Below are 19,045 nucleotides of genomic sequence, written 5' to 3'. Positions count from 1 at the left end.
TGATGCATACGTAGAGTCGGACTGTAGACTTGGTATATATTGAGACCACATGCACACGTCAAGTATCTTCGTACTTAACAAGCGGCCTTCACAGATGGTAGAATCTCATCATCTTGTGGTGGCTTCTTTCACCCACACCAATTTTTCTCAGCCCCGGGTGGAGCGGCTGAACTTTGGGCCATCACCTGTGCGTCCAGGTCAAGGATGAGGGCATGATTTCATTAATTTACCAGGGTTTGACTGGGTTCTCGAATGAGAAACTGGCCATGATTAATTAGCCATCGGCACATGGATGCTGTGGCCGGAGGGCCAGTGAAGCCATCTTGAATACAGCCAAATGAGTGTTAATTCGTCGGAACGCGGCATCCACTTCAGCCTGAGGACTACACAGCAAACTGATGGTCAAGATCATTGATACTTGGATATATACCCGTTTAGCACCAAAACGTAGAATCGTCTCTTGACCTCGGCCTTCTTGGTCCCCATGTCCGAGTCGTAAGTAGACACTAGAGCAAACGCTCAGTCAATCACAGAGGGTTAGTCGAGCCAAAATCAAACGGCGGCTATGGAACGTTGACAGTGAAGATGCTATGCAAGGTGGCACCAGGTACCTCCGGGTCTCCACCTTCTCAAGGATGTTTGGCTGACGTCTGAACTTGAGGATCATAGGAAGAAAGTTCGGCTAGGCCGAAGATGCTGTTGCAGCCGGTCAAGCATGTCAAGAAGCCTAGACATAGCCACGATTGAAAGACTGCGCCCAGAATAGTGACAGAATCCTTCATATCTGTACCACTGCCAGTTGCGGCCCTGCTCCCCAAGATCCACACGGTGCAACATAGAGCCTGTTTCTAATAGGAAATATTGAGCTTCGTAACACGAGATAGTTATGTCATTTGTTGTTCAAGCCTGCGGACAACTGATAGAAGATCCGTGCAGGAACTGCTGCTAAAGAACCGTAATAACATTCTAACAAGACAGATCATGATATGAGGAATTCCGTAGGGGAGAACCTACCTAGTCTAGAAAAGAACCACTTTGTATTGGACTTGATGTGCGTCTAACGTCGCTGTGTCTGCTACAATCTAGAAAATGGAAACGGTGGTAACGGTTGTCAAATACAAAGATTGTGCGGGGAAGGTGGCTTTGCTTTACTTCTTCTCGTTAATCCATTCGCTATGCCTCCGTGCTAATTCAAAGACGATGTCTTCTTCTATCTCTTTCTGAGACACGGCCGAGGGAGTCGACGGGATATCAACTCGTAGCCAGGTCTCCGTAAAAGCAGAATCTTCATCCACCGAGTCATCTAGAATGGAAGTATGCGAGGATGGGGTGACGAAGAGGACCTGGTATTTTCGCGTGTGTAGCTCGTTGCCAATGACGAGTTGGTGGCCGTAGCGTTTGAGTGCCGCTCGCGCCTTCGGTATCAGGAGGGCTGGATCCGTCTCTAACTGATGAATGGTCAGGGGCGTGTAAGGCTAAAGGCTGATAAGAGAGTTACCTTGAACGAGACTATGAAGCCGTCTTTCGTCCACTCATCCACCATGGACTTGAGGATCTTTGGGACTTGATCCATCTCGATATGTAGGCTTCCCTTGCCGGATTGGATCTTGTGTTCCGACTAAATCGTATATGTGTTAATTGTGCGCGGAACTATCGGCTAGATACGCCAACAAGGGATCATGACGCCCATACGCACCATCTTCTGTCGGGGTAGGAAAAAGTCACTGACTGCGGCGGCGAGGTAGTACAGGGCCCTACGGCGCAAGGCAGAGAGCTCTTGGCTAACGGCACGGAGTAACCATAGATAATCGTTGACAGTTACAAACGCCAACGTGTGCAGAGTCCCGGAAGCTTGTACCGATTTGTACGCCGTAAGTACAGACATCAAGTCTTCTCGCTTTTCCTTCGCTACACAGATCTGAGGTGTGGAATCCGGAGAGGCAACTGGTGGCGTTTCTATCTCCAAGAAGTCAAGAAAAGGATTGGTCGAATGCGAATAATGTCGACTGAACGGCTGGAGGCTAAATTGGCGATGCATGAAAATAACGGCATATCCCGCTTTCAGGAAGTATTCGGCAGACGTTGCGCCTCGAGTTCCTAGCAAACAGGTAAGAGAACATCAACCTCGTGTCTGAACTCATGTTGGCAACAACACAGATAAATCATACCTGCACTGAAGTTGTCCAGGAAACGCACTCTGATAGAATTGATCAGAACAAGATAACATACACGATCCCTGGCGTCACCTCACACATTAAGCTCCAATGGGACAGTCGTCCCACCGCTCTGACATCGAGAAGGCCATATCGTTACCACGAACGTAAATTCCTGGCGGTAGCATGACTCACGGTCACCAGAACCACATTCCTGTCCTTCTTCAGCTGCTGCTGAACAAATTCCCGAACGCCCAAGATGTCGTGTTCCAAGGAAGCCGGCGGCGGTTGGGTTGCAAAATATGAGTCCGCAGAAAAGGGCGCAGATTCTGACATTCCGTATATGTAAGGCCAGGTCCTGTTACAGGCGTCAGAAAGTCGAGCCAAATTCCTCGATGGTGGTGACCTGTAGTGACAGGCTCGGCGAATTCGAGTTGCCTGGGTGTCAGCGCCGATAAGATAATCGTCGCCCACGTGACCCACCGTTTTTGATTTCGATCACCGCGTTTCCTGTTCGGCCACTGAACCAGCTTGAACCGTTATGTTGGAAATTCTCCGCCACCCCAGGAGGTGCCTTCCCAGATCGCAATAGGGTAGATGGTATGTTAGTTGGGCATGCGTGTGGCCCACCGTTAATTTAACAGAAAAGTCAACCAACGTCATCCCTGCTTCGATGTCAGCAAGTCATCTAGAATGTTAAACGTCGGTTTCTGTATTGACAGATTTATCCCGGGCCTCACTGGCCTGAAGGTCGCATTTAATCCTCCTTGACAGGTCATGGGATACAAAAGCTGTCCATACCGCTAATGTCGAGAGCTTAAACGCACCCAGGGCCAGAGGTACATTCACCCTTATAGCAGTCGCAGTCGTGCCTCGGATCGTGCAGCTGCCATGTACTCCAACGCCCCCGCCCCCACTCGAGTGTTCCTGAAATGTTACAAGTTTGCTATGCTGGGTGTCTATGGTGTTGGAAAGACATCGTTGGCCACACAAGTGAGTGAACAGACCTGGTTTTTAGTGCAGATCTAACTATTGCCCTTAGTTTGCTACGGAATCTTTTTTTGATGGTACGAATCTTCTATCACAGACCCCAATAATACTCGTGCTGAACGAACTCATTGGACAGTGGTATGCCCCGCTGCGTTGGCTTCATCGCTTTAAAACCAACTGTTACACGCAGAACTACGCTCAGAACATAGAAGACAGCTTCAGAAAGCAAATACTAGTGGACGAGATATTATGCTTAGTAGAAACGCTGGATTGCGAAGACGGCGAAGGTACTGATCGTTGCCTATTTGCGTAATTTTGACGGCTCTGATATCGAAGCTATTTACAGAGTATCTGGGCCTCAGAGACGCCTACATACGGTGAGAACATCATCGGGGCCTTCTCAAGAGCGCTCCCGACTGACTGTTAGTTTGATAGCAACAGCCATGGCTTCGTTTTCGTATATTCAATAACATCCAGGGCATCCTTCGAGAAGATCGAGCACTTCTACAACTCTGTTCTACGGCTAAAAGGGGAGCATCCTGTGGGTATAATCGTCGGCAACAAGCGGGACAAATCGAATCAGCGCGTAGTGGGGATAGAAGAAGGCGCGGAGCTCGCTGCGCGACTAGGTTGCGAGTTTGTGGAGACATCCGCGAAGACGGCCGATAACGTCGACAAGCTCTTCCCCGACCTCGTTCGAGTCATTCGTCATCTCTCCGGACATGAGTCTCCAGAATCGTCTGATCCCTCGCAGTCACATCGAAGTGGAGATAGGAGACCTGATAGAAATGTCATTTCGGCCCTATTTGGCCGACTACGGCGTCGATAGAATATATGGACACATTCGAGACTTATCTTCCTGCTGATCATTCCATGTTTTGCTCAATTCAGTTATATTGCGATGTGTTACAGCTCCGCCCCACACGACCTTTCTATGTACAACATTCACTCACAACACGCCTCCATCACTATTTGTTTGTCTTCGTGTTTGTTTTGACGTCGTCTCTGAAGGTAAGTAATGGCGGCCTCGTGGTGTGGTTGGAACGTTCAATCACTGTTGATCAACTTTTCGCAGCCCCGTCCATCCTTTTGGTATGTATCCTTAGTGCCATCTTTCTTCAAGTCAGCGGCAGTTATTCACCAATCTCATATTTTTAGATTAGCCTTGGACCAGGGGAGCCAGGGGAGCCAGGGGCCGCGGTTACTGTGCGTAACGTGACTCCATATTCCACGATTCCACTGATCATCGCGGCAGCCACAAAGATGTAATTTGAAGTCTGCCTTCTCGTATCCAACAACCGTTGGCCGCGATCGACGCGTCACATCGTGGTTCGAATGTCTCGCTCCGATGCCCTCGATGGCTTTCCAGGACGCGCAGTGGGAAAGTTCTGCCCAGACGGCATGCATGCCCATTCGTGCGTAACGATTTCTCAAGCGAATTATGAGGCGGACCTTCAGTCTTCGGCCAAGTCATCGCGGGTTTCTACCCATGGCCGATCACCCTATGTGGCGCTTCAGCGGGTGCAGACAGCGCCAGACAGCTCATGCGTATTCGGGTCAAGGGAAGCATAGTCAAGGTTACCCCATTGCCCATCGCAGCTAGCGCCAACTAGTGCCCGGTCCTGGATACTCACTCGATACATGATCCTATAGGTCCGTTCCCGCAGCGAATTTGGGTCAATCAGATGCAGAGGGAATTAATCTCGGGCTCTCTGCTCGGACTCTCTCTGATCAATCTTGCGCCGAACATACCGGTCTATAGTATTCGTATGGCCAGCCAGCGGCGAGCCCCATTCCAATCAATTTAAGCCCAGTTCGCCGATCATTCGACAGAGTGCAAGGAATGAACCTCCAGAATACGACCTAGCCCTGAGGCCATGACAAAAGTTGTTCCTTGATGAATTCATCGGACACCTAGGTGAACAAAGTGGGATGGAATCTACCTTTCTCGACCGTCCTGAGCGTGTTTGTTTTCCTTGATTTCATTGATGTCGAGACAGCTTCTCGGGTCCCTTATCTCCTTTGAATATTTCAACTTCCGTTGTATTGCCAGGCCACAAAGTATTATCCGTCCATCCTTCCCAAGATTCGGTACTTTGCGCTCCCCGATCGGACATAACGGCTTCCTGTCCAAGCGCGTAAATACATTCTCTCAAGTCCTCCAGAGTCCTCCCCGTGCACTTCAGTCCCAACAGGCCGACCGTGCCGTGTCATAATTCATTACCACGTCGTCGACCAGCCACCCGGCAATGCTTCCCATCGGCCAGTAATTTAAATATTCCAGTGACAGATATCGGGCAATAGCCTACGCCGCTGCTGCATGATAGCCATGCCATGATGCCTTCAATATATCTATATTCTGTAGCAACCCAGGGTATCTGTTCTAATGTTCAATCCATCATCCTCAAGGCCCCAAAGCCAAGACATCGGGTGTCTGATACGCCTTTCATCGACATTGCATTTGCTCGCGGGCTTTGAAGCCAAATTTGCGTTGTCTTATTTGCCGGAACGGACGTTCATGCAGGGATCATCGGGACAGGTAACAGGAGGTAACAGGTAAGAGTAAAAGCCACTGAAAGAATTATAAACACCGCAGTGGTGCTTGACGTCGACGACGGCGCAGAGCTGTGACGACTCGACTCGTCATTCAGTCGGTTTCCAAGTCTCGGATAACGTCGATTCCTCCCCAGCATCCTAATACATACATAGAGCATCAATTCGATCACGAAGCAGGATACCACTGCTTCCGTCACAGCCTCGAGGAAGGAAGCCCGCACCGAAGCTCTACCCGCGATTGGTATGCTCGACCAATATAAATCTGATCTATATGGCTCAACAGGAAATGTACTGAATAGGCCAGCGAATCCAGCCGTGCACACGAGCTAAATTTATGTTGCCTGTCTCACGAAAAACTGCTGCCAATACAATGGATACATACATACACTGCGTGCGCACAGAACTACAAACACTTCTCCCACCGCGTTTCCGTGCCGCGTCCACTGACCGGCCATATCTTCCCAGTGTCCTGCAACAGGGTCAGTGCTTCATGGACCCACCACTCTCCGATCTTCGCCCATCGGGAATCCTTACGCTGGAGGAAGGATGTGATTTGCGCTTGCGTGGGCCCAGGATGGCAGTGGATTGTGGGTTCGCGACGGGTGTTTCCATTGGCTAAAGTATGAATGTTAATTCATATTCCATGTCCGCTCCGTCGATTCATGGAAAAGACTAGAGTACCCACCGGTATTAGCTGACTTCGTCCTGCTCATCAATACCTCGATAGCTTCCTCAACCAATGGGGCGAGATACGTTGGGGTGAGGGGAATATACGCTTCTTCATCTTCCCCAGGATCGGAAAGTTCACCCTCAATTTCGCGAAGGCAAAGGTCCATATCAGGTATCGCAGAGCAAGACATCGAAGCCGAGTCGCGAGTCGTGCTGAAAGTCGCAGACAACGACAGGCTGTCACTGAGCATTTGCGTCGAGGCAGCACTCTTGCTTGAGACCTTCCACAGCCGATCATTGGGTGGGATAAACCCATACTTGCTAGCATATGGATGCGTGGGTCCGTCCCACAACACGATGCTGCCCTCGTCGTACAGCTTTCGGATCGCGAACGTGAACAGACGCTTCATCTTCGGGCCAGGGTTATCTTTCAATGCCATGTCCTTCGGGCACGTGGCTGCTTCTCTGACGCGAGGATCCCTGCCGCGATCCTGCACGGCGTTCTCCTTGTCTTGACTCCCTTGTCGTGTTAACTTCGCAGTCCGGTATTGGGTGGGGGCGGAAGAAGCACTCGTCGACTGGCTGACCCCGCGATCGCCGTTTGGCCTGATACCTGTCGAACCCGCCGTCTTAGCTGATCGCGTCTTACCTCGCTCCTCCTTCGCTCGTCGCTTTGCTTCTGCTTCAACGACTCGCCTTGCGAGAAAAGCGAGTTCCGGTATCCGCCGAAGAAATGACATCGTAAAGCCCTTCTTAGTGAAGTCGCCGTTGGGGTTTGATCTTCTGTCTTGTGCAAGCATCGTGCGGGGCTGTATCTTCGACGGCCTCGGCGTTTCTTCACCCCATGTAGGGGGTAATACAGCATGCTTGCGAAGTGTATTCACATCTTGGAAAAATGCCGAGTGCGAGATATTATCGAGCTCGTCCATGTAGTACTTGAGATATATCTTGAAAGTATTTGCTGTGAGGTCTCGCGAGTGAGCCCGCGATGGGTGGCGCAGTTTCAAGCTGGCTACAGGCATCTTCTGGGTCTGTCAGATTATCAGCAATTATGCGAAGGGGAAGAGAAGAGCCGTACCTTTCTGGGACTACATTCGCTGTACTCTGATTCCGAACATTCTGTCCCTGAGAGATACGACGACTCCGTAGCATTGGATTTCACCGGGGTCTGGCGCTGCCTCGACTTCTGCTTGGGCGTGGACGGTGAGGCGTCAGCGTCGGCAGTCCGATTCGGGAACCGTGGTCGAGTGGGAGTGGTCGGTAGCTTGCTCGGCGTCGCGGCGTCGACAATAGGAGGGATGAATGGCCCCAGACTAGGGTTGTATCGAGTACGATGAAGCATGCGCACCGTGTTCCGATGAAGTATTTCGTGGTTTGCGGAGACCGCTTCTGCAAATGGATACTCAGCAGCTATACGACACCCTTGGACACGTCCTCACCAATGTCCTGGACGACTATTTGGCGACCACGATGCAGCTTGCTGACGCGCCCGTGAACTCGAACAAAAGCCCCCACAGATATGCGTTTAGGGAGTGTGGCTGGTTGGTATTTAGCCAAGGTCGGCGGTACGTTGATGAATGGATCGTCGGTGGTGTTGGTTGAGCATAGAGGTTTGAACGCAAATAGTGAATATGATGGGTTTGGTATATCCTTGGTCACCTGAGATGGCGGGTGCTTGAGCTTGAGCTTTTGCGAGGAAGCGCTTGGTTTAACCGACGGATTAGGGGCACGAGGACCAACAGCCCGATGAGAACAGTCGACGACACCTGTGCCATCATCCACTTTGACCAATGAGTGCCAGACAACGAGTAGAAGACGAGCTGTACCTGTGTACACGGTCCTCTTCTCGAAGACATTTACGCCGACTACAATCCCAGCGATCATGGCCGTCCGACATGGGACACGTCCCAACCAGAAGTAATCCACATCTGATTATATGCATATAGTAGCACAAACGAAGACAGTTCTCAAACGTACCCTTCTGTGGCTGACATTCTCGCATCAGTAGAACATCCTGAACGAAACACGGCGCGATCGCGTCGTTCGTCAATGTCCATTTCCACATGTCAAGACTTGAGACTTCAGGTACAGAAGGAGAGCGTCGCCGTTTAAGAGGTGAGTTCGCCATCGTAATCGTACTATGAGGCAGTAATTCGAATTGATTGGTGATTTTCCGAGTTCTTGGGTTGGACACTAGCTGTAACTTGTCATGGTTGACTTCAGTCCGACGAGTCGTAGGCACCTATGGAACCGATAGTCACGTGATGGTGGCGCACGGCCGTGACTCGGAGCGCCCGCCTGGAGACTCTCCGGAGTCCGGACCAAGACTTCTTCATAGATTATGAAGAAGTTCCTACTTGTTGCGCCTTACGATGCAAACTGCTAGTATCCTCGCCCCATCTTACTCTTGCTCGGGTTTCAGCGCGCTGTCTGACGGTTTCACGTTGTAAGTGACCACTGCTTGGGATGTGCGTGTTTTGATACTTGTGTATGTGGGTGTCGCTATAGCGGTACTCGATCATGTAGATCATTCGGTAGCAACGTAGCGCTAGACCAAATGGTACCTTAACGACTCTGGCCCTCTCCCACACAGAGTCTACATATCCCCTTGGACGTTCGAAAACTGCACCTATGTGGGTGCTGCAGTAGAATGAGCGCTGATTTCACTGCCAGCCAAATTCGCGTCGTGTGGATGTGTGGCCATTCTTGATATTTGTGGTGGTGAATTGATCCTGCTTCACAGATGTTTGCGTGCATCACGCCATATAAAAGCAGGTACACGAGACCTCTAAGTTCTTCAGACCGGTTCTCATCTTCCAACCAATCCATTCTTTTTTCGCGGTGCTGGTCATCTCGAATCTCTCCCAATTCTCCACGCTTTACCCTCTACATTAAATCATGGTTTACTCCACATATACCGTTGCTTTGGCTGGCTTCTTGCTGCAGGCCATGACTGTGATGTCCACACCCCTCCAGTAGGTTTCACTGCTCGAGCGAAAGGCAGTACATCTGCTCACGATGTCACCCATTTATGTCCAGGCTGTCACCCCGTCCAGTAGAATCTGCCACACCGGATAGCATCGGATCCTTTGGTGCAGGCTGGAGCACAAGTCCTATGCGAGGCCCACTCCCAATCCAGCAGCCTTCATCTCGTCCACCGTTCCGAATAGGCACTACGCAGCTAGGCCCGCTATTTCCAAAGTACACATATCAGGGAATGGACTCGGATCTACACGCTCGATCAGACATTGCCTCCGATGTCGCCGACCTGGCCAAGCTTCTCAATAGTCGAGATGTCGAGATGCTTGATGCCCGTGGCTTTGGAGATATCCTGGGGAAGATATTCGGCAAGCTCGGGCCCCTCCTCCTTCAGCGGCGGGAAGTAGACGACGAGGCGATGGCACAGTTAGAGCATCCTCTGCAATCTCGCGAGCTCGCAAATGAACTCGAGGCTCGCGGGTTGTTCGGCTTCATCCCCAAGCTATTCAACATGATTTCAAAGGGAAGAAATGCGGCAGACACCATACTCTCACCCGCAACACCCCCATCGCTGCCCACACCCACTGCCAGCAACGCGCCTGCGCCACAAAAGAGAAGTGATGACCCAGACACCCAAGCATTAAATCGGTTGTTCTCTCGCTACTTAGCGGAAGATGAACGCCAGGGCATCCACGGAATGCTCGACAGCCTAGTTCATTTCCCTATGAACACTAATGGACATAGCCTCGTCAACAGTCGACCTCTTGTTGAAGGTCTCCAACTTACTCCCTCCTCCGCACCGCAGAGGAGAGCGATGGAAGATGATTTCAAGGAGCTCGAGCGACTACTTGGCCGCGAAATGACAGATGTTGAGCGTCGTGGCCTGGGCACCAAACTAGGACAAGCCGCCCCGTTCGCCCCACTCCTGTTCCAGGGCTTTGACTGGATTAAAGACCACATTGGAAACCATGATTCGCCTGCACAGCCTGTTGAATCTGCAGCTCCGCAGTAGGTTACTTGTAGGGTAGATAAATCTAAGTTCGACTTAGTTTGCTAGCTGCATGTATTCCTCAGGGTGTAAACAATGCGTAGAGTCATCGCGTGTAAATTCCGTCACCTTCAATACCGTGACAGCTGGGACAGTACGCGATCAAATTAGCATACACTCAAGTGGCAAGCACACCACTCTGGATGCGGTTCGCGAAACTTTCTCAGGAATAAAGTCGTGGGCTCCCATCTTTCACTGCGCGTTCACCCAATGCCCCCCAATCTGACGACACGCCTGCTCGAATCCCCGAATACGCAGGGTCTCTACCACGCTGCGACGACTGCACACCCGTTCCTAGTGGCAGCTGCCAACGGAACCCTATCTCATCGCCTCCTTAGATTCTACCTAGCGCAGGATAAAGTATACGCAGGATATGCCTATCCGAAATTCATCGGAGGGCTTTTCAGGCGCATAGATGCTTATCGCAATGCATCTCAACCCAGCCAGCCGCAGACTCTCCTGCCGGTCCTCGCAGCATCGATAACGGGGGTGGTCAGAGAAGTTAAATTCTTCGATAGCTTGGCTGCCCAATACGGCTTGGATTTTGGGGATTCAACCACCGAATCACCTCCTCACACCAAGCGACCGGCAACCTTGAACTATGTGGCGGAGATGGCGTATGTTGCAGAGTGGTCGGAAACCTGGGAGGAGGGGATTATATTCCTCTGGGCCATGGAGAAGGTGTCCCATTTACCACCACCTCTCTTGTATCATGTCGTCTGAAATTCATATCGGCAGGTTTATCTGGACGCATGGTCTCGTGTCTATGCGTCTCTCTCCAGCGTGGAGGATAACCATAGCCAAAATGTTAGGGCACTGAAGACGCTGTCTGCCAACTGGTCATCCGATGATTTTACAGCCTTTGTCAACGACATCGGGAAGTTGGTAGATGAAATCAGCACACCGGAGCTAGATGCGAAGGCGGAAGGCATCTGGAGGCGGGTCTTAGAACTTGAAACTGCGTTCTGGCCGTTGGAAACTGAGCTAGAGACGGAGGCTTAAGATGTTGAATTACAAAAGTTGTATACGCATGCCCTCTTTTCGCTGGTGTTAGCCTTCAGATTTATTATGACTAGAACTGGCGCCAGAGCTTTTTACGTGCCCCTGGACCCCTGTCCCAGTTTCGCTCCTAACTGACTTGGGCTCTGTTCTTTTCCACAGTACCTGTAGCGACTGCAAGGTCAACCAGTAATCGGCGTAATAGTTTTCGCATTTTCATAAACGTCTGCAGCAGATGCCGCCACCTTACGACCTTTGCGCGTGTACGAAAACACATCTCGTGCACCACACCATAAAATTGCGCTCGACCACAACACACAGAGCCATCCTCTCATCCACCTTGATTGTCTCTGGACACCGTGGTCGTTGTGATGATCCCTGAAACTACGTGCTGTGGATGATACAACTAGCTCAAATCAAGTGGGAGGGTCAGCATACCGACGAGATGCTGGCATGGGAACACTGCTGGGCTAGGGCGGAAGTCTTCAAAAGGGAGTTCCCGATTGGTTGATAAACTTACAGAAAAGGTCATCTCATGGCTACTAAGGCTTTCGGGCTCTCTCGAAGAGTTCGCTTGTGTGGTGTTTGCTTGTCCAGTGCTGATATTGCGGCCCCGGGATATATCTGCCCAAAAAATAGGTCCTTCCGGAGTCTCGGAGAAAGCCTCCAAGCCACGCAGCCTGGTTGAGAACTGCCGTGAATTCAGGGAGGCAAGCAATACATTGGCGTAACTGCGCCGTCTTTTAGCCAAACCCATCGTAGATGCCCAACTTAACTTACAGTCTTCCGAGGACGATACAACTGCAGCACGTTAGCATCAGGAGGTGTCGGTAGACAAGAGGCCTACAGGATGAAATGGAGTCGATTGTATGGCATTGCGCGCCAAAGAGTGAACTCGACTATGGCACCGATAGTTGTTAACAGATTGGTCTCTATTGTGAACTTGATGGTTTTGTGAAGAAGTTGATCAGTTCGTTGGAGAGACATCTTTGACGTTGACTGGATAAACTACAGAAAACCTATAAGCGATCCACAGGATGATAGACAGGACACGATGTGGACTGACTTACAATGATGACAAAGGACACAGTAATTATAACATCACAAATCGCGCCACAGACGAGCCATAGCTACGCACGGAGGCTTTCAGCATACCCAAGAGTCATATATAAAACACTGACGTCGATGAACGTGCCATATAATTGGAAGGTATGGATTGTGCCGCCGTGTAGGTGAGTCTGGCCAAGGATTTAACCAGCATCCACAGACGAGTGAACACAATACGCACCATGATGGAGAAGTAGACCGTCGAGAAACATTGCACAAAAGACAACTTCAAATGAGGTGAATCAGAGCATGAGGCGGTGACACAGGCATCATCTTCACCGCTAGGACTGGAAAACAAACCCAGGCCTTCTTGGTGAGACTGTATATCCTCCAGGCAAAAAATGTATGGACTATGGAAGCGACTATTCACTGCAAAATCAGCACTCACGAGAGGGACAGTTTGTGAGAAGGTCTCACCTAGACCGTCTAACAGGGGAAGAACTAGCCAAGACCAATGAAACTCTATCATCGCTTCGGTATTGCCCCAACCTGTTCCGAAGCTAATCCATGCAGCGATAGCAGTCATGACAGTAAAAGTTGACTCGATAGTGACAATGGCCCATACTGTTGGACGACTATCAACACAATAGTAAATGACTTTAGAGAACCGACCTAAAGCCTTGATGAGACGGCCGTCCTTGTGATAGTGGGTTGCGTATATGTCTTAGAAGATTCGGCACTTGCAAAGATGATGCCAAGCTAAGTGCGACGTACAGACTTGGAGAATGAGTATTCCGAAAAGAATGCAGCTTAACATGTAACCGATTGCCTAAATGAGAGTCGAGGCGTTGGCTACGAGTCTACATGTATCGAGCAAGAACATACCAGTGGTCCTATCCTAAATCAACACGTTAGTAGCCCGTCGACGCACAGAAAAGATATATGATGATCACAGTGAAGATGAATTCATTTCGAAGATTCTGAGAGATCAGTGGGGGAAGTAAAGTTGGCAAGGCCATGGTATATCGTGGCATGATCACAAGATAGCCTGGTACCTTTGAGGGTTTTAGTATGGGAAGGGCACATACAGCGAGTTTGGTCTTCCATGCTACGACTCTGAGCGCCCTAATCATTTCGTGTCGCTAGCTGCTTTCGATGGGAACAAAGAGTATCTGCTCTAAAGGGAATCCGGGTTAGTCCAGAAGGATGGGCGGAATGGTTCGACGACATGGAAGCCCACATTGCGACAGTTCGGCCTCTCAGAACAAAGCAAGGCTACGAACTAATAACGAACATACTGGAGATTGGCCTCCGGATAGATGGCACACTGGGGAGGATATACATCCCGACAGAATGACATATTATCAGAATGACTGTGACTTTGCGGTCGCGCCTGTATGTGATGTCCGTCGCTTGTCTAAACGAGGAATGTTGGGGTATGGGTGTATAGGCCAATCATACATCCGTTAGCATAATATCCTAGATAACATGCTTACTTCCTGAATCCTCCTCGTCTACTTACGGTCCCTGAACGTCCTACCGGCGACCCCAGCACCCTAACTTGTTGTACAATTTCATCTGGAATCAATCAGATACGTATAATGCATGGCTTAAAGAGAACGTTCACTTACTAGCGTACTTCAAGTTCAGGCTTTCCCCTCGTAGTCATACTACTTCTTGCTAGAAGAGCGGTTGACGACTAACCTGAATATCGAGAAGGACTTGATGACACGCCGTGCACGGATTGATACTTTCACCCTGGGATCGATGAAAATAATATTCAAGTAAACGGATTATTATTTAATTACTTTCACTTACAATATTTTACACTGCCACATTCAATAATATGCCCGAAAGTAAGCTTAAAGTCCCAAAGACTTAACAAACTAATATCTGTAATCAATAGTTTTTTTTCTTATACTTACTTGTTGCTAACTTTTAGAATATTTTCGGGTGAAGTAATGAACGAGGCGAGGCTCAATACTTCAAGTAGAACTAGTAAAGTAGTAATGAATCAGTAATATATAAACAAAGAACCTTTCAATACTCCAAAATGCTAAGTAACGATAAAGTAACGATGAAGTATAAGTTATAAAAAGTACGAGGAAAGTATTAATCATGGATACTTTGTCAGAAAGTACACATAAAGTATCAATCATGGATACTTGGTCAGAAAGTACACATAAAGTATGAATCAGGCATACTGAGTGACGCGCCTCCGACCATCCCGTCTATACGTGAACTCGCAGTGGGATAGCACATGGAGGGTCGTGTCTGATATGCGCAGGAGATTAGCAAACGCAGGCGTAGCCGTAGACACGGGAACTTACCAGGCCGGGAGCGAGATGAGAGAGGCGCGTGGCAGTGGATCGTAGACGTGACACGTCTGAGGCGTCGTCTGAGGCGTCGTCTCCCGTCAGTTGCGAATGCGTGCACCAGACCCGCTGACACGCAACGCTGCCACACGCAACAAGGGCACACTCAAGACGCCGCGGCGCAACCCAGACGAACGGCTGTTACCATGAACGGAGGCGAGTTCCTGAATCGCGTTCGTCTGCCCTCCCTGACAGCCAATTCAACTTTCTGTTCGTGGGTTAGCGACAAATTCCGCGAAGCGCGAGGGTGAGGCATTCATATGGGCGTATTCCCAAGATAGCGCTTTGGTGAAATTCGATGTAGATGCGACGACAAACATGATAGAGAACACTGGAGACAAGTCAGCTGGAGTGTTTGGCAGCCAGGAAGGGGACTTACAAGTACACAAGACCGTATCGGGTAGATACAACAATGACGTTTGGACATGCAACTAGTGATATATGTCACTGGAGACGAATTAGCTGGAAAGACTTGGATTTCTGCAAGGGACTTACAAACACACAACAGCCGTCTCTGCTCGAATACACGCCCCAGTGCCAAAGATCGTATGACGCTGGAAAGTGTACTGATCGTCTACATAAACGTGCGCCGTCAAAACGCCCATTCCGCGACGGTAGCCTCGGATGGTGATGTGTTGGGACTCTGCGTCGTGCTCGCTCTGGTGGCGCGCGTTTCTGTGTACTGTTTAAGCACTGTAAGCGTTGAGATAGCGAAAAACTGCTCACACTATGATCCAACTATCCAGGCGTTTAACTGGGTATCGAAGAATATCCGACATTAACTGCATTATAACCTTGGAAATCAACCATCTCTTCACCACCTTGATCATCCGCCGTCGAGTGGCGTGTTTTGTCGAAAGCAGTTCACGTATAATGCGAAGTTCTGTCATATCGTAGTGGAGGACGTTCCGTTAACGATCGGTGGCTGTGCAGTCGTTCCTCATCCATCACTAGCGCCAATGCACGCTCACGATGATCAAAACGAACGGCGAACCAACGATGTCTCGTGGGCCTTTCGTCTTCGGCCGCGATTCCCTATTCGATCGGCCCCTCCCCCCAACAAAGCCACCGGAAATCGTAGAGGTTGACGCTGGGGTGGACACCGAACTGATGTTGAAGTTGATGTTGGTGAGTCGCTATACTGTTGCTCCTCCTCCTTCTACCACCTCGCCGCCACTAACGACACAAACACGCCTCCTCCTTTGCGTAGACGTTGACGAAGTATAGAATCGGGAACGTTGGGGGCCTCCGCGTTCTGGTTATGGATGATACTGTAAGATGGAGGAGTTGGTCGCATCATCTGGATGAGTACCGAGGCACCCTATCTGATCAATCGTCACCGTGGTCGCATCCCCTAGTGCCCCAGTTCCCCTTGCATAACCCTGAAGACGCGCGTCGAAGCGTCGTGGTTCAGCCTCCTATGGTCGCTCCCAAATTATTGCTTCGACAAGGCGTTACCGATGTCGACCAGTACTAAGCCTTTGAGATCAGTCAACATCGGTTTGGTTCTTGCTCAAGGAAGCTGGCGACCAGGCTCGGCAACTGAGCCGCCAGCGGCGGCATCAATTTCTATTACTTTGACCCCAACAAGTCTTAAAGTAAGCAACGCAGCGCTCATTCCCCTACATTGGTTCGCCTCCGTTCCCTTGATAGTAAGTCTACATTCCTGTAACCTACTTCACATGTCTATCAGAAACATGGCGACCCGCTTGAGGGGTAACTTTATGCACCTCATGTTGCGAGCAGCGCCGCTCACTGGACACGTCGGCGAACGCACCCCATCCGCTCGATATTCAAGCAGAACTTGCTAACAACAGTGCACTGGGCCATGATGTTCGGCGACTACGAACGATCCAGGATTTTCAGGCAAGCGGCCAACCAGGGAGAGACGGAACGTGCTGACCACGGCTTCAAAGCTCTATCAACATGACCTTGTAAGGGTTGTACCGATGTGCCCAAAGACTGCCTACCGACTCAAGCACCAAGCTACGCGTCAACAGCCTGCGCATCTTCTAGTTGTACGTGAGCACGAGCAACAAACGGGAGACGAGGATGGACCCACCTAACTGAAGAAGAGAATGTGAGGTTATGGAGAGCGGAGGAGGGAGTGCGCACAAGGTACATCAGCCGTATCCGCTTGCCGTATCCGCTTTGACTCGAGGAATTGGAACACAGCAGGATGGACCGGCCCACGAAAAACCGACGTCCTTCCCAACGCTCGAACAAGTGGTTATGGTCAGACGCAAAGGCGACTGACTGAGGTCAGCTGGGACCATGACGAGAGACTCGGCGTGCGCATCAATCCACGATCGCTATGACTGTGATAAAGGACACGAAGGTGAGAACCAGAGGATGGGAATGCTCAGAGCTCACCAAGACACCGACACATCCATCACGGCACGCCACGTCCACTGGCAAACGAGATCGGGGGAAAAGCAACCAGACTACGGCGGAACCAGCTTGCCCGGTCCAATGTCGAGTCGGTTCACGTTGGCAGGACGTGTGGAACGCGTCGATGTGGCGTGGCGTACACATCTCGGGCGTGGTTTGAACGGCGGTGAGCGCTGGCGCTGGCAGTCATGGCGTGGAAACGGGAGATCAAAAGGATGTACATGACCCGCGTGCAGAGAGCGCAGGTACCTCCGCGGGCAAGCCGGCTCGAAATGAAAGGGCCCATTTACGGACGCCGCCCGTGCCAAGGAAAGGAGCGGAGGGTCCTCCCTTTGGGCGAACGGGCAAGGAGAGATTTAATCCAACAATGGATTGATCAAGGGAAAGACGTACATGAAAGCGCAGGCTGAAAGAGACGAGATCGACGTCCGAGCGAACGGTCACAATCAGAGCCACTGGTGTGCACGCGTCCAACTTTAAAAAGAGAGCGTTCGACACATCCCCCCAGCAATACTTTCTACGCCCACATCAACTCATCCATCGATGGCAGCTTGTCTAAAGAAGAGTTGTAAGAACGAAGATGAAGCAGTACGCCGATAACATTCATCATGTGCAATGCAACTAACCTTTAGCAGCTTCTCAGCGAGATGAAGAAAGCATTGACATGCGGAATATGCGATGAAATCATGGAAGGACCCTGCATGTGTGTAGCCTTGATTGTCGCATTTACATAACGCTGACCACGATGTTTTAGGTTGCCGTGCGGGCACATTTTCTGCGAAGAATGTCTAGTGGCAAAGTTTCGCGAGAAAATCATCAACGTACTCTCCGGGATGGATATGCTCTACATTCTTGACCGGATTGGCGGCGACGCCAAAACATTTACCGCCTATACGGAGTTGAAGAAGAGCATGTATTGGGAAGAGGCAGACAAGGTCTTCTTGCAAACGTGTCCAGATTGCGGGCAAGAGGTCGGATCCTGCCCAGCACCAGTTTGGCCAATGCGCTTCATAATAGGGAGGTTGGGTTGGGAGAACCTCATCGAAAGACGTAAGGTAACCTTACCATGCTCTTTGGCCAGTCTCTTCGGTCCTTGTCACTACGAAGCTTAGCATGATTGTCGAACTGTAGCCTAGAAAATGGACGTCACTATCTATTCAAAAAAAGTAGGGACAGCAAAAAAAGAAGGAAAAAAAATACCTTCGATAGTTTCCGAACAAGGATCGATGGTAAGACCCAACGACACGCAAGGATTACCGGAATCCAGCACGATACGATGGTCTCGAAGGACTACCAGAGTCCAACAAGTAGCGAGGGATACCAGATACCAGCGCGATATTCGAATACAGGCAAGAGAGTGGCAATGAGCTGGAGCTTGAGGAACAGTGGAACAAAGGAGAGGGATGAAAAGAGAGGGTGGGAAACCAGCATGAATTGTGAGTCAGCGGATATCATGGATCAACAAGTAACAAACATTAACACACAATTCGCTCCAAATTGGGCGGTTGATGCACTTCATCTCCATACTAAGGTAGAATTTGGATAGAATGTCATTGTACAAAGTTATGGGATACATATATCGCTGGGAATTGAACACGACAGCTCGACAACTCAGGCAGCGTGACTCACTGCTTTTGATCTGAAACGGCGACGGTCTCGCGCGGACTACAAGGACTGGAGTCGAGACTAGCTGAGATGGTTTATTACAAGGGTAGACTATGACAGAAATATTGCGAGACATGACAACGAGCACAGTAACTCATGCAGCACGACTCACTGCTGTTGATGCCCTGACCTCTGGCAACGGGCGTTAGGAAAATGGGCTCGGCAGGCGAAAC

The 19,045-nt window shown here is 50.2% G+C and overlaps 5 protein-coding genes across 5 annotated transcripts; 3 read left to right on the top strand and 2 right to left on the bottom strand.

The window, feature by feature from the left end:
• Positions 1 to 1,075: 1,075 nt before the first annotated feature.
• Positions 1,076 to 2,489, bottom strand: PC9H_008691 (uncharacterized protein; the record flags this gene model as incomplete). The annotated part of the gene is made up of 7 exons (XM_036778199.1): positions 1,076 to 1,082; positions 1,153 to 1,448; positions 1,499 to 1,618; positions 1,697 to 2,097; positions 2,169 to 2,197; positions 2,252 to 2,286; positions 2,349 to 2,489. 7 exons carry the CDS (start codon positions 2,487 to 2,489, stop codon positions 1,076 to 1,078), a joined length of 1,029 nt encoding a protein of 342 aa, XP_036629627.1.
• Positions 2,490 to 3,044: 555 nt separating this feature from the next.
• RAS2_2 (Ras GTPase ras2) lies at positions 3,045 to 3,972 on the top strand (the record flags this gene model as incomplete). The annotated part of the gene is made up of 4 exons (XM_036778198.1): positions 3,045 to 3,146; positions 3,334 to 3,430; positions 3,490 to 3,520; positions 3,579 to 3,972. 4 exons carry the CDS (start codon positions 3,045 to 3,047, stop codon positions 3,970 to 3,972), a joined length of 624 nt encoding a protein of 207 aa, XP_036629626.1.
• A 2,130-nt stretch (positions 3,973 to 6,102) lies between these two features.
• On the bottom strand, positions 6,103 to 8,496 carry PC9H_008689 (uncharacterized protein; the record flags this gene model as incomplete). The annotated part of the gene is made up of 5 exons (XM_036778197.1): positions 6,103 to 6,314; positions 6,385 to 7,399; positions 7,447 to 7,757; positions 7,808 to 8,296; positions 8,346 to 8,496. 5 exons carry the CDS (start codon positions 8,494 to 8,496, stop codon positions 6,103 to 6,105), a joined length of 2,178 nt encoding a protein of 725 aa, XP_036629625.1.
• Positions 8,497 to 9,266: 770 nt separating this feature from the next.
• On the top strand, positions 9,267 to 10,359 carry PC9H_008688 (uncharacterized protein; the record flags this gene model as incomplete). The annotated part of the gene is made up of 2 exons (XM_036778196.1): positions 9,267 to 9,343; positions 9,408 to 10,359. The coding sequence occupies 2 exons, from the start codon at positions 9,267 to 9,269 to the stop codon at positions 10,357 to 10,359; spliced, it is 1,029 nt and encodes a 342-aa protein (XP_036629624.1).
• Positions 10,360 to 10,605: 246 nt separating this feature from the next.
• PC9H_008687 (uncharacterized protein) lies at positions 10,606 to 11,397 on the top strand (the record flags this gene model as incomplete). The annotated part of the gene is made up of 2 exons (XM_036778195.1): positions 10,606 to 11,076; positions 11,134 to 11,397. The coding sequence occupies 2 exons, from the start codon at positions 10,606 to 10,608 to the stop codon at positions 11,395 to 11,397; spliced, it is 735 nt and encodes a 244-aa protein (XP_036629623.1).
• Between the last annotated feature and the right edge of the window lie 7,648 nt (positions 11,398 to 19,045).

The sequence above is a fragment of the Pleurotus ostreatus genome (assembly GCF_014466165.1).
Source record: "Pleurotus ostreatus strain PC9 chromosome Unknown scaffold_6, whole genome shotgun sequence".
NCBI classification, from domain to species: Eukaryota; Fungi; Basidiomycota; class Agaricomycetes; order Agaricales; family Pleurotaceae; genus Pleurotus; species Pleurotus ostreatus.
This window is presented reverse-complemented; position numbering and strand designations above follow the sequence as displayed.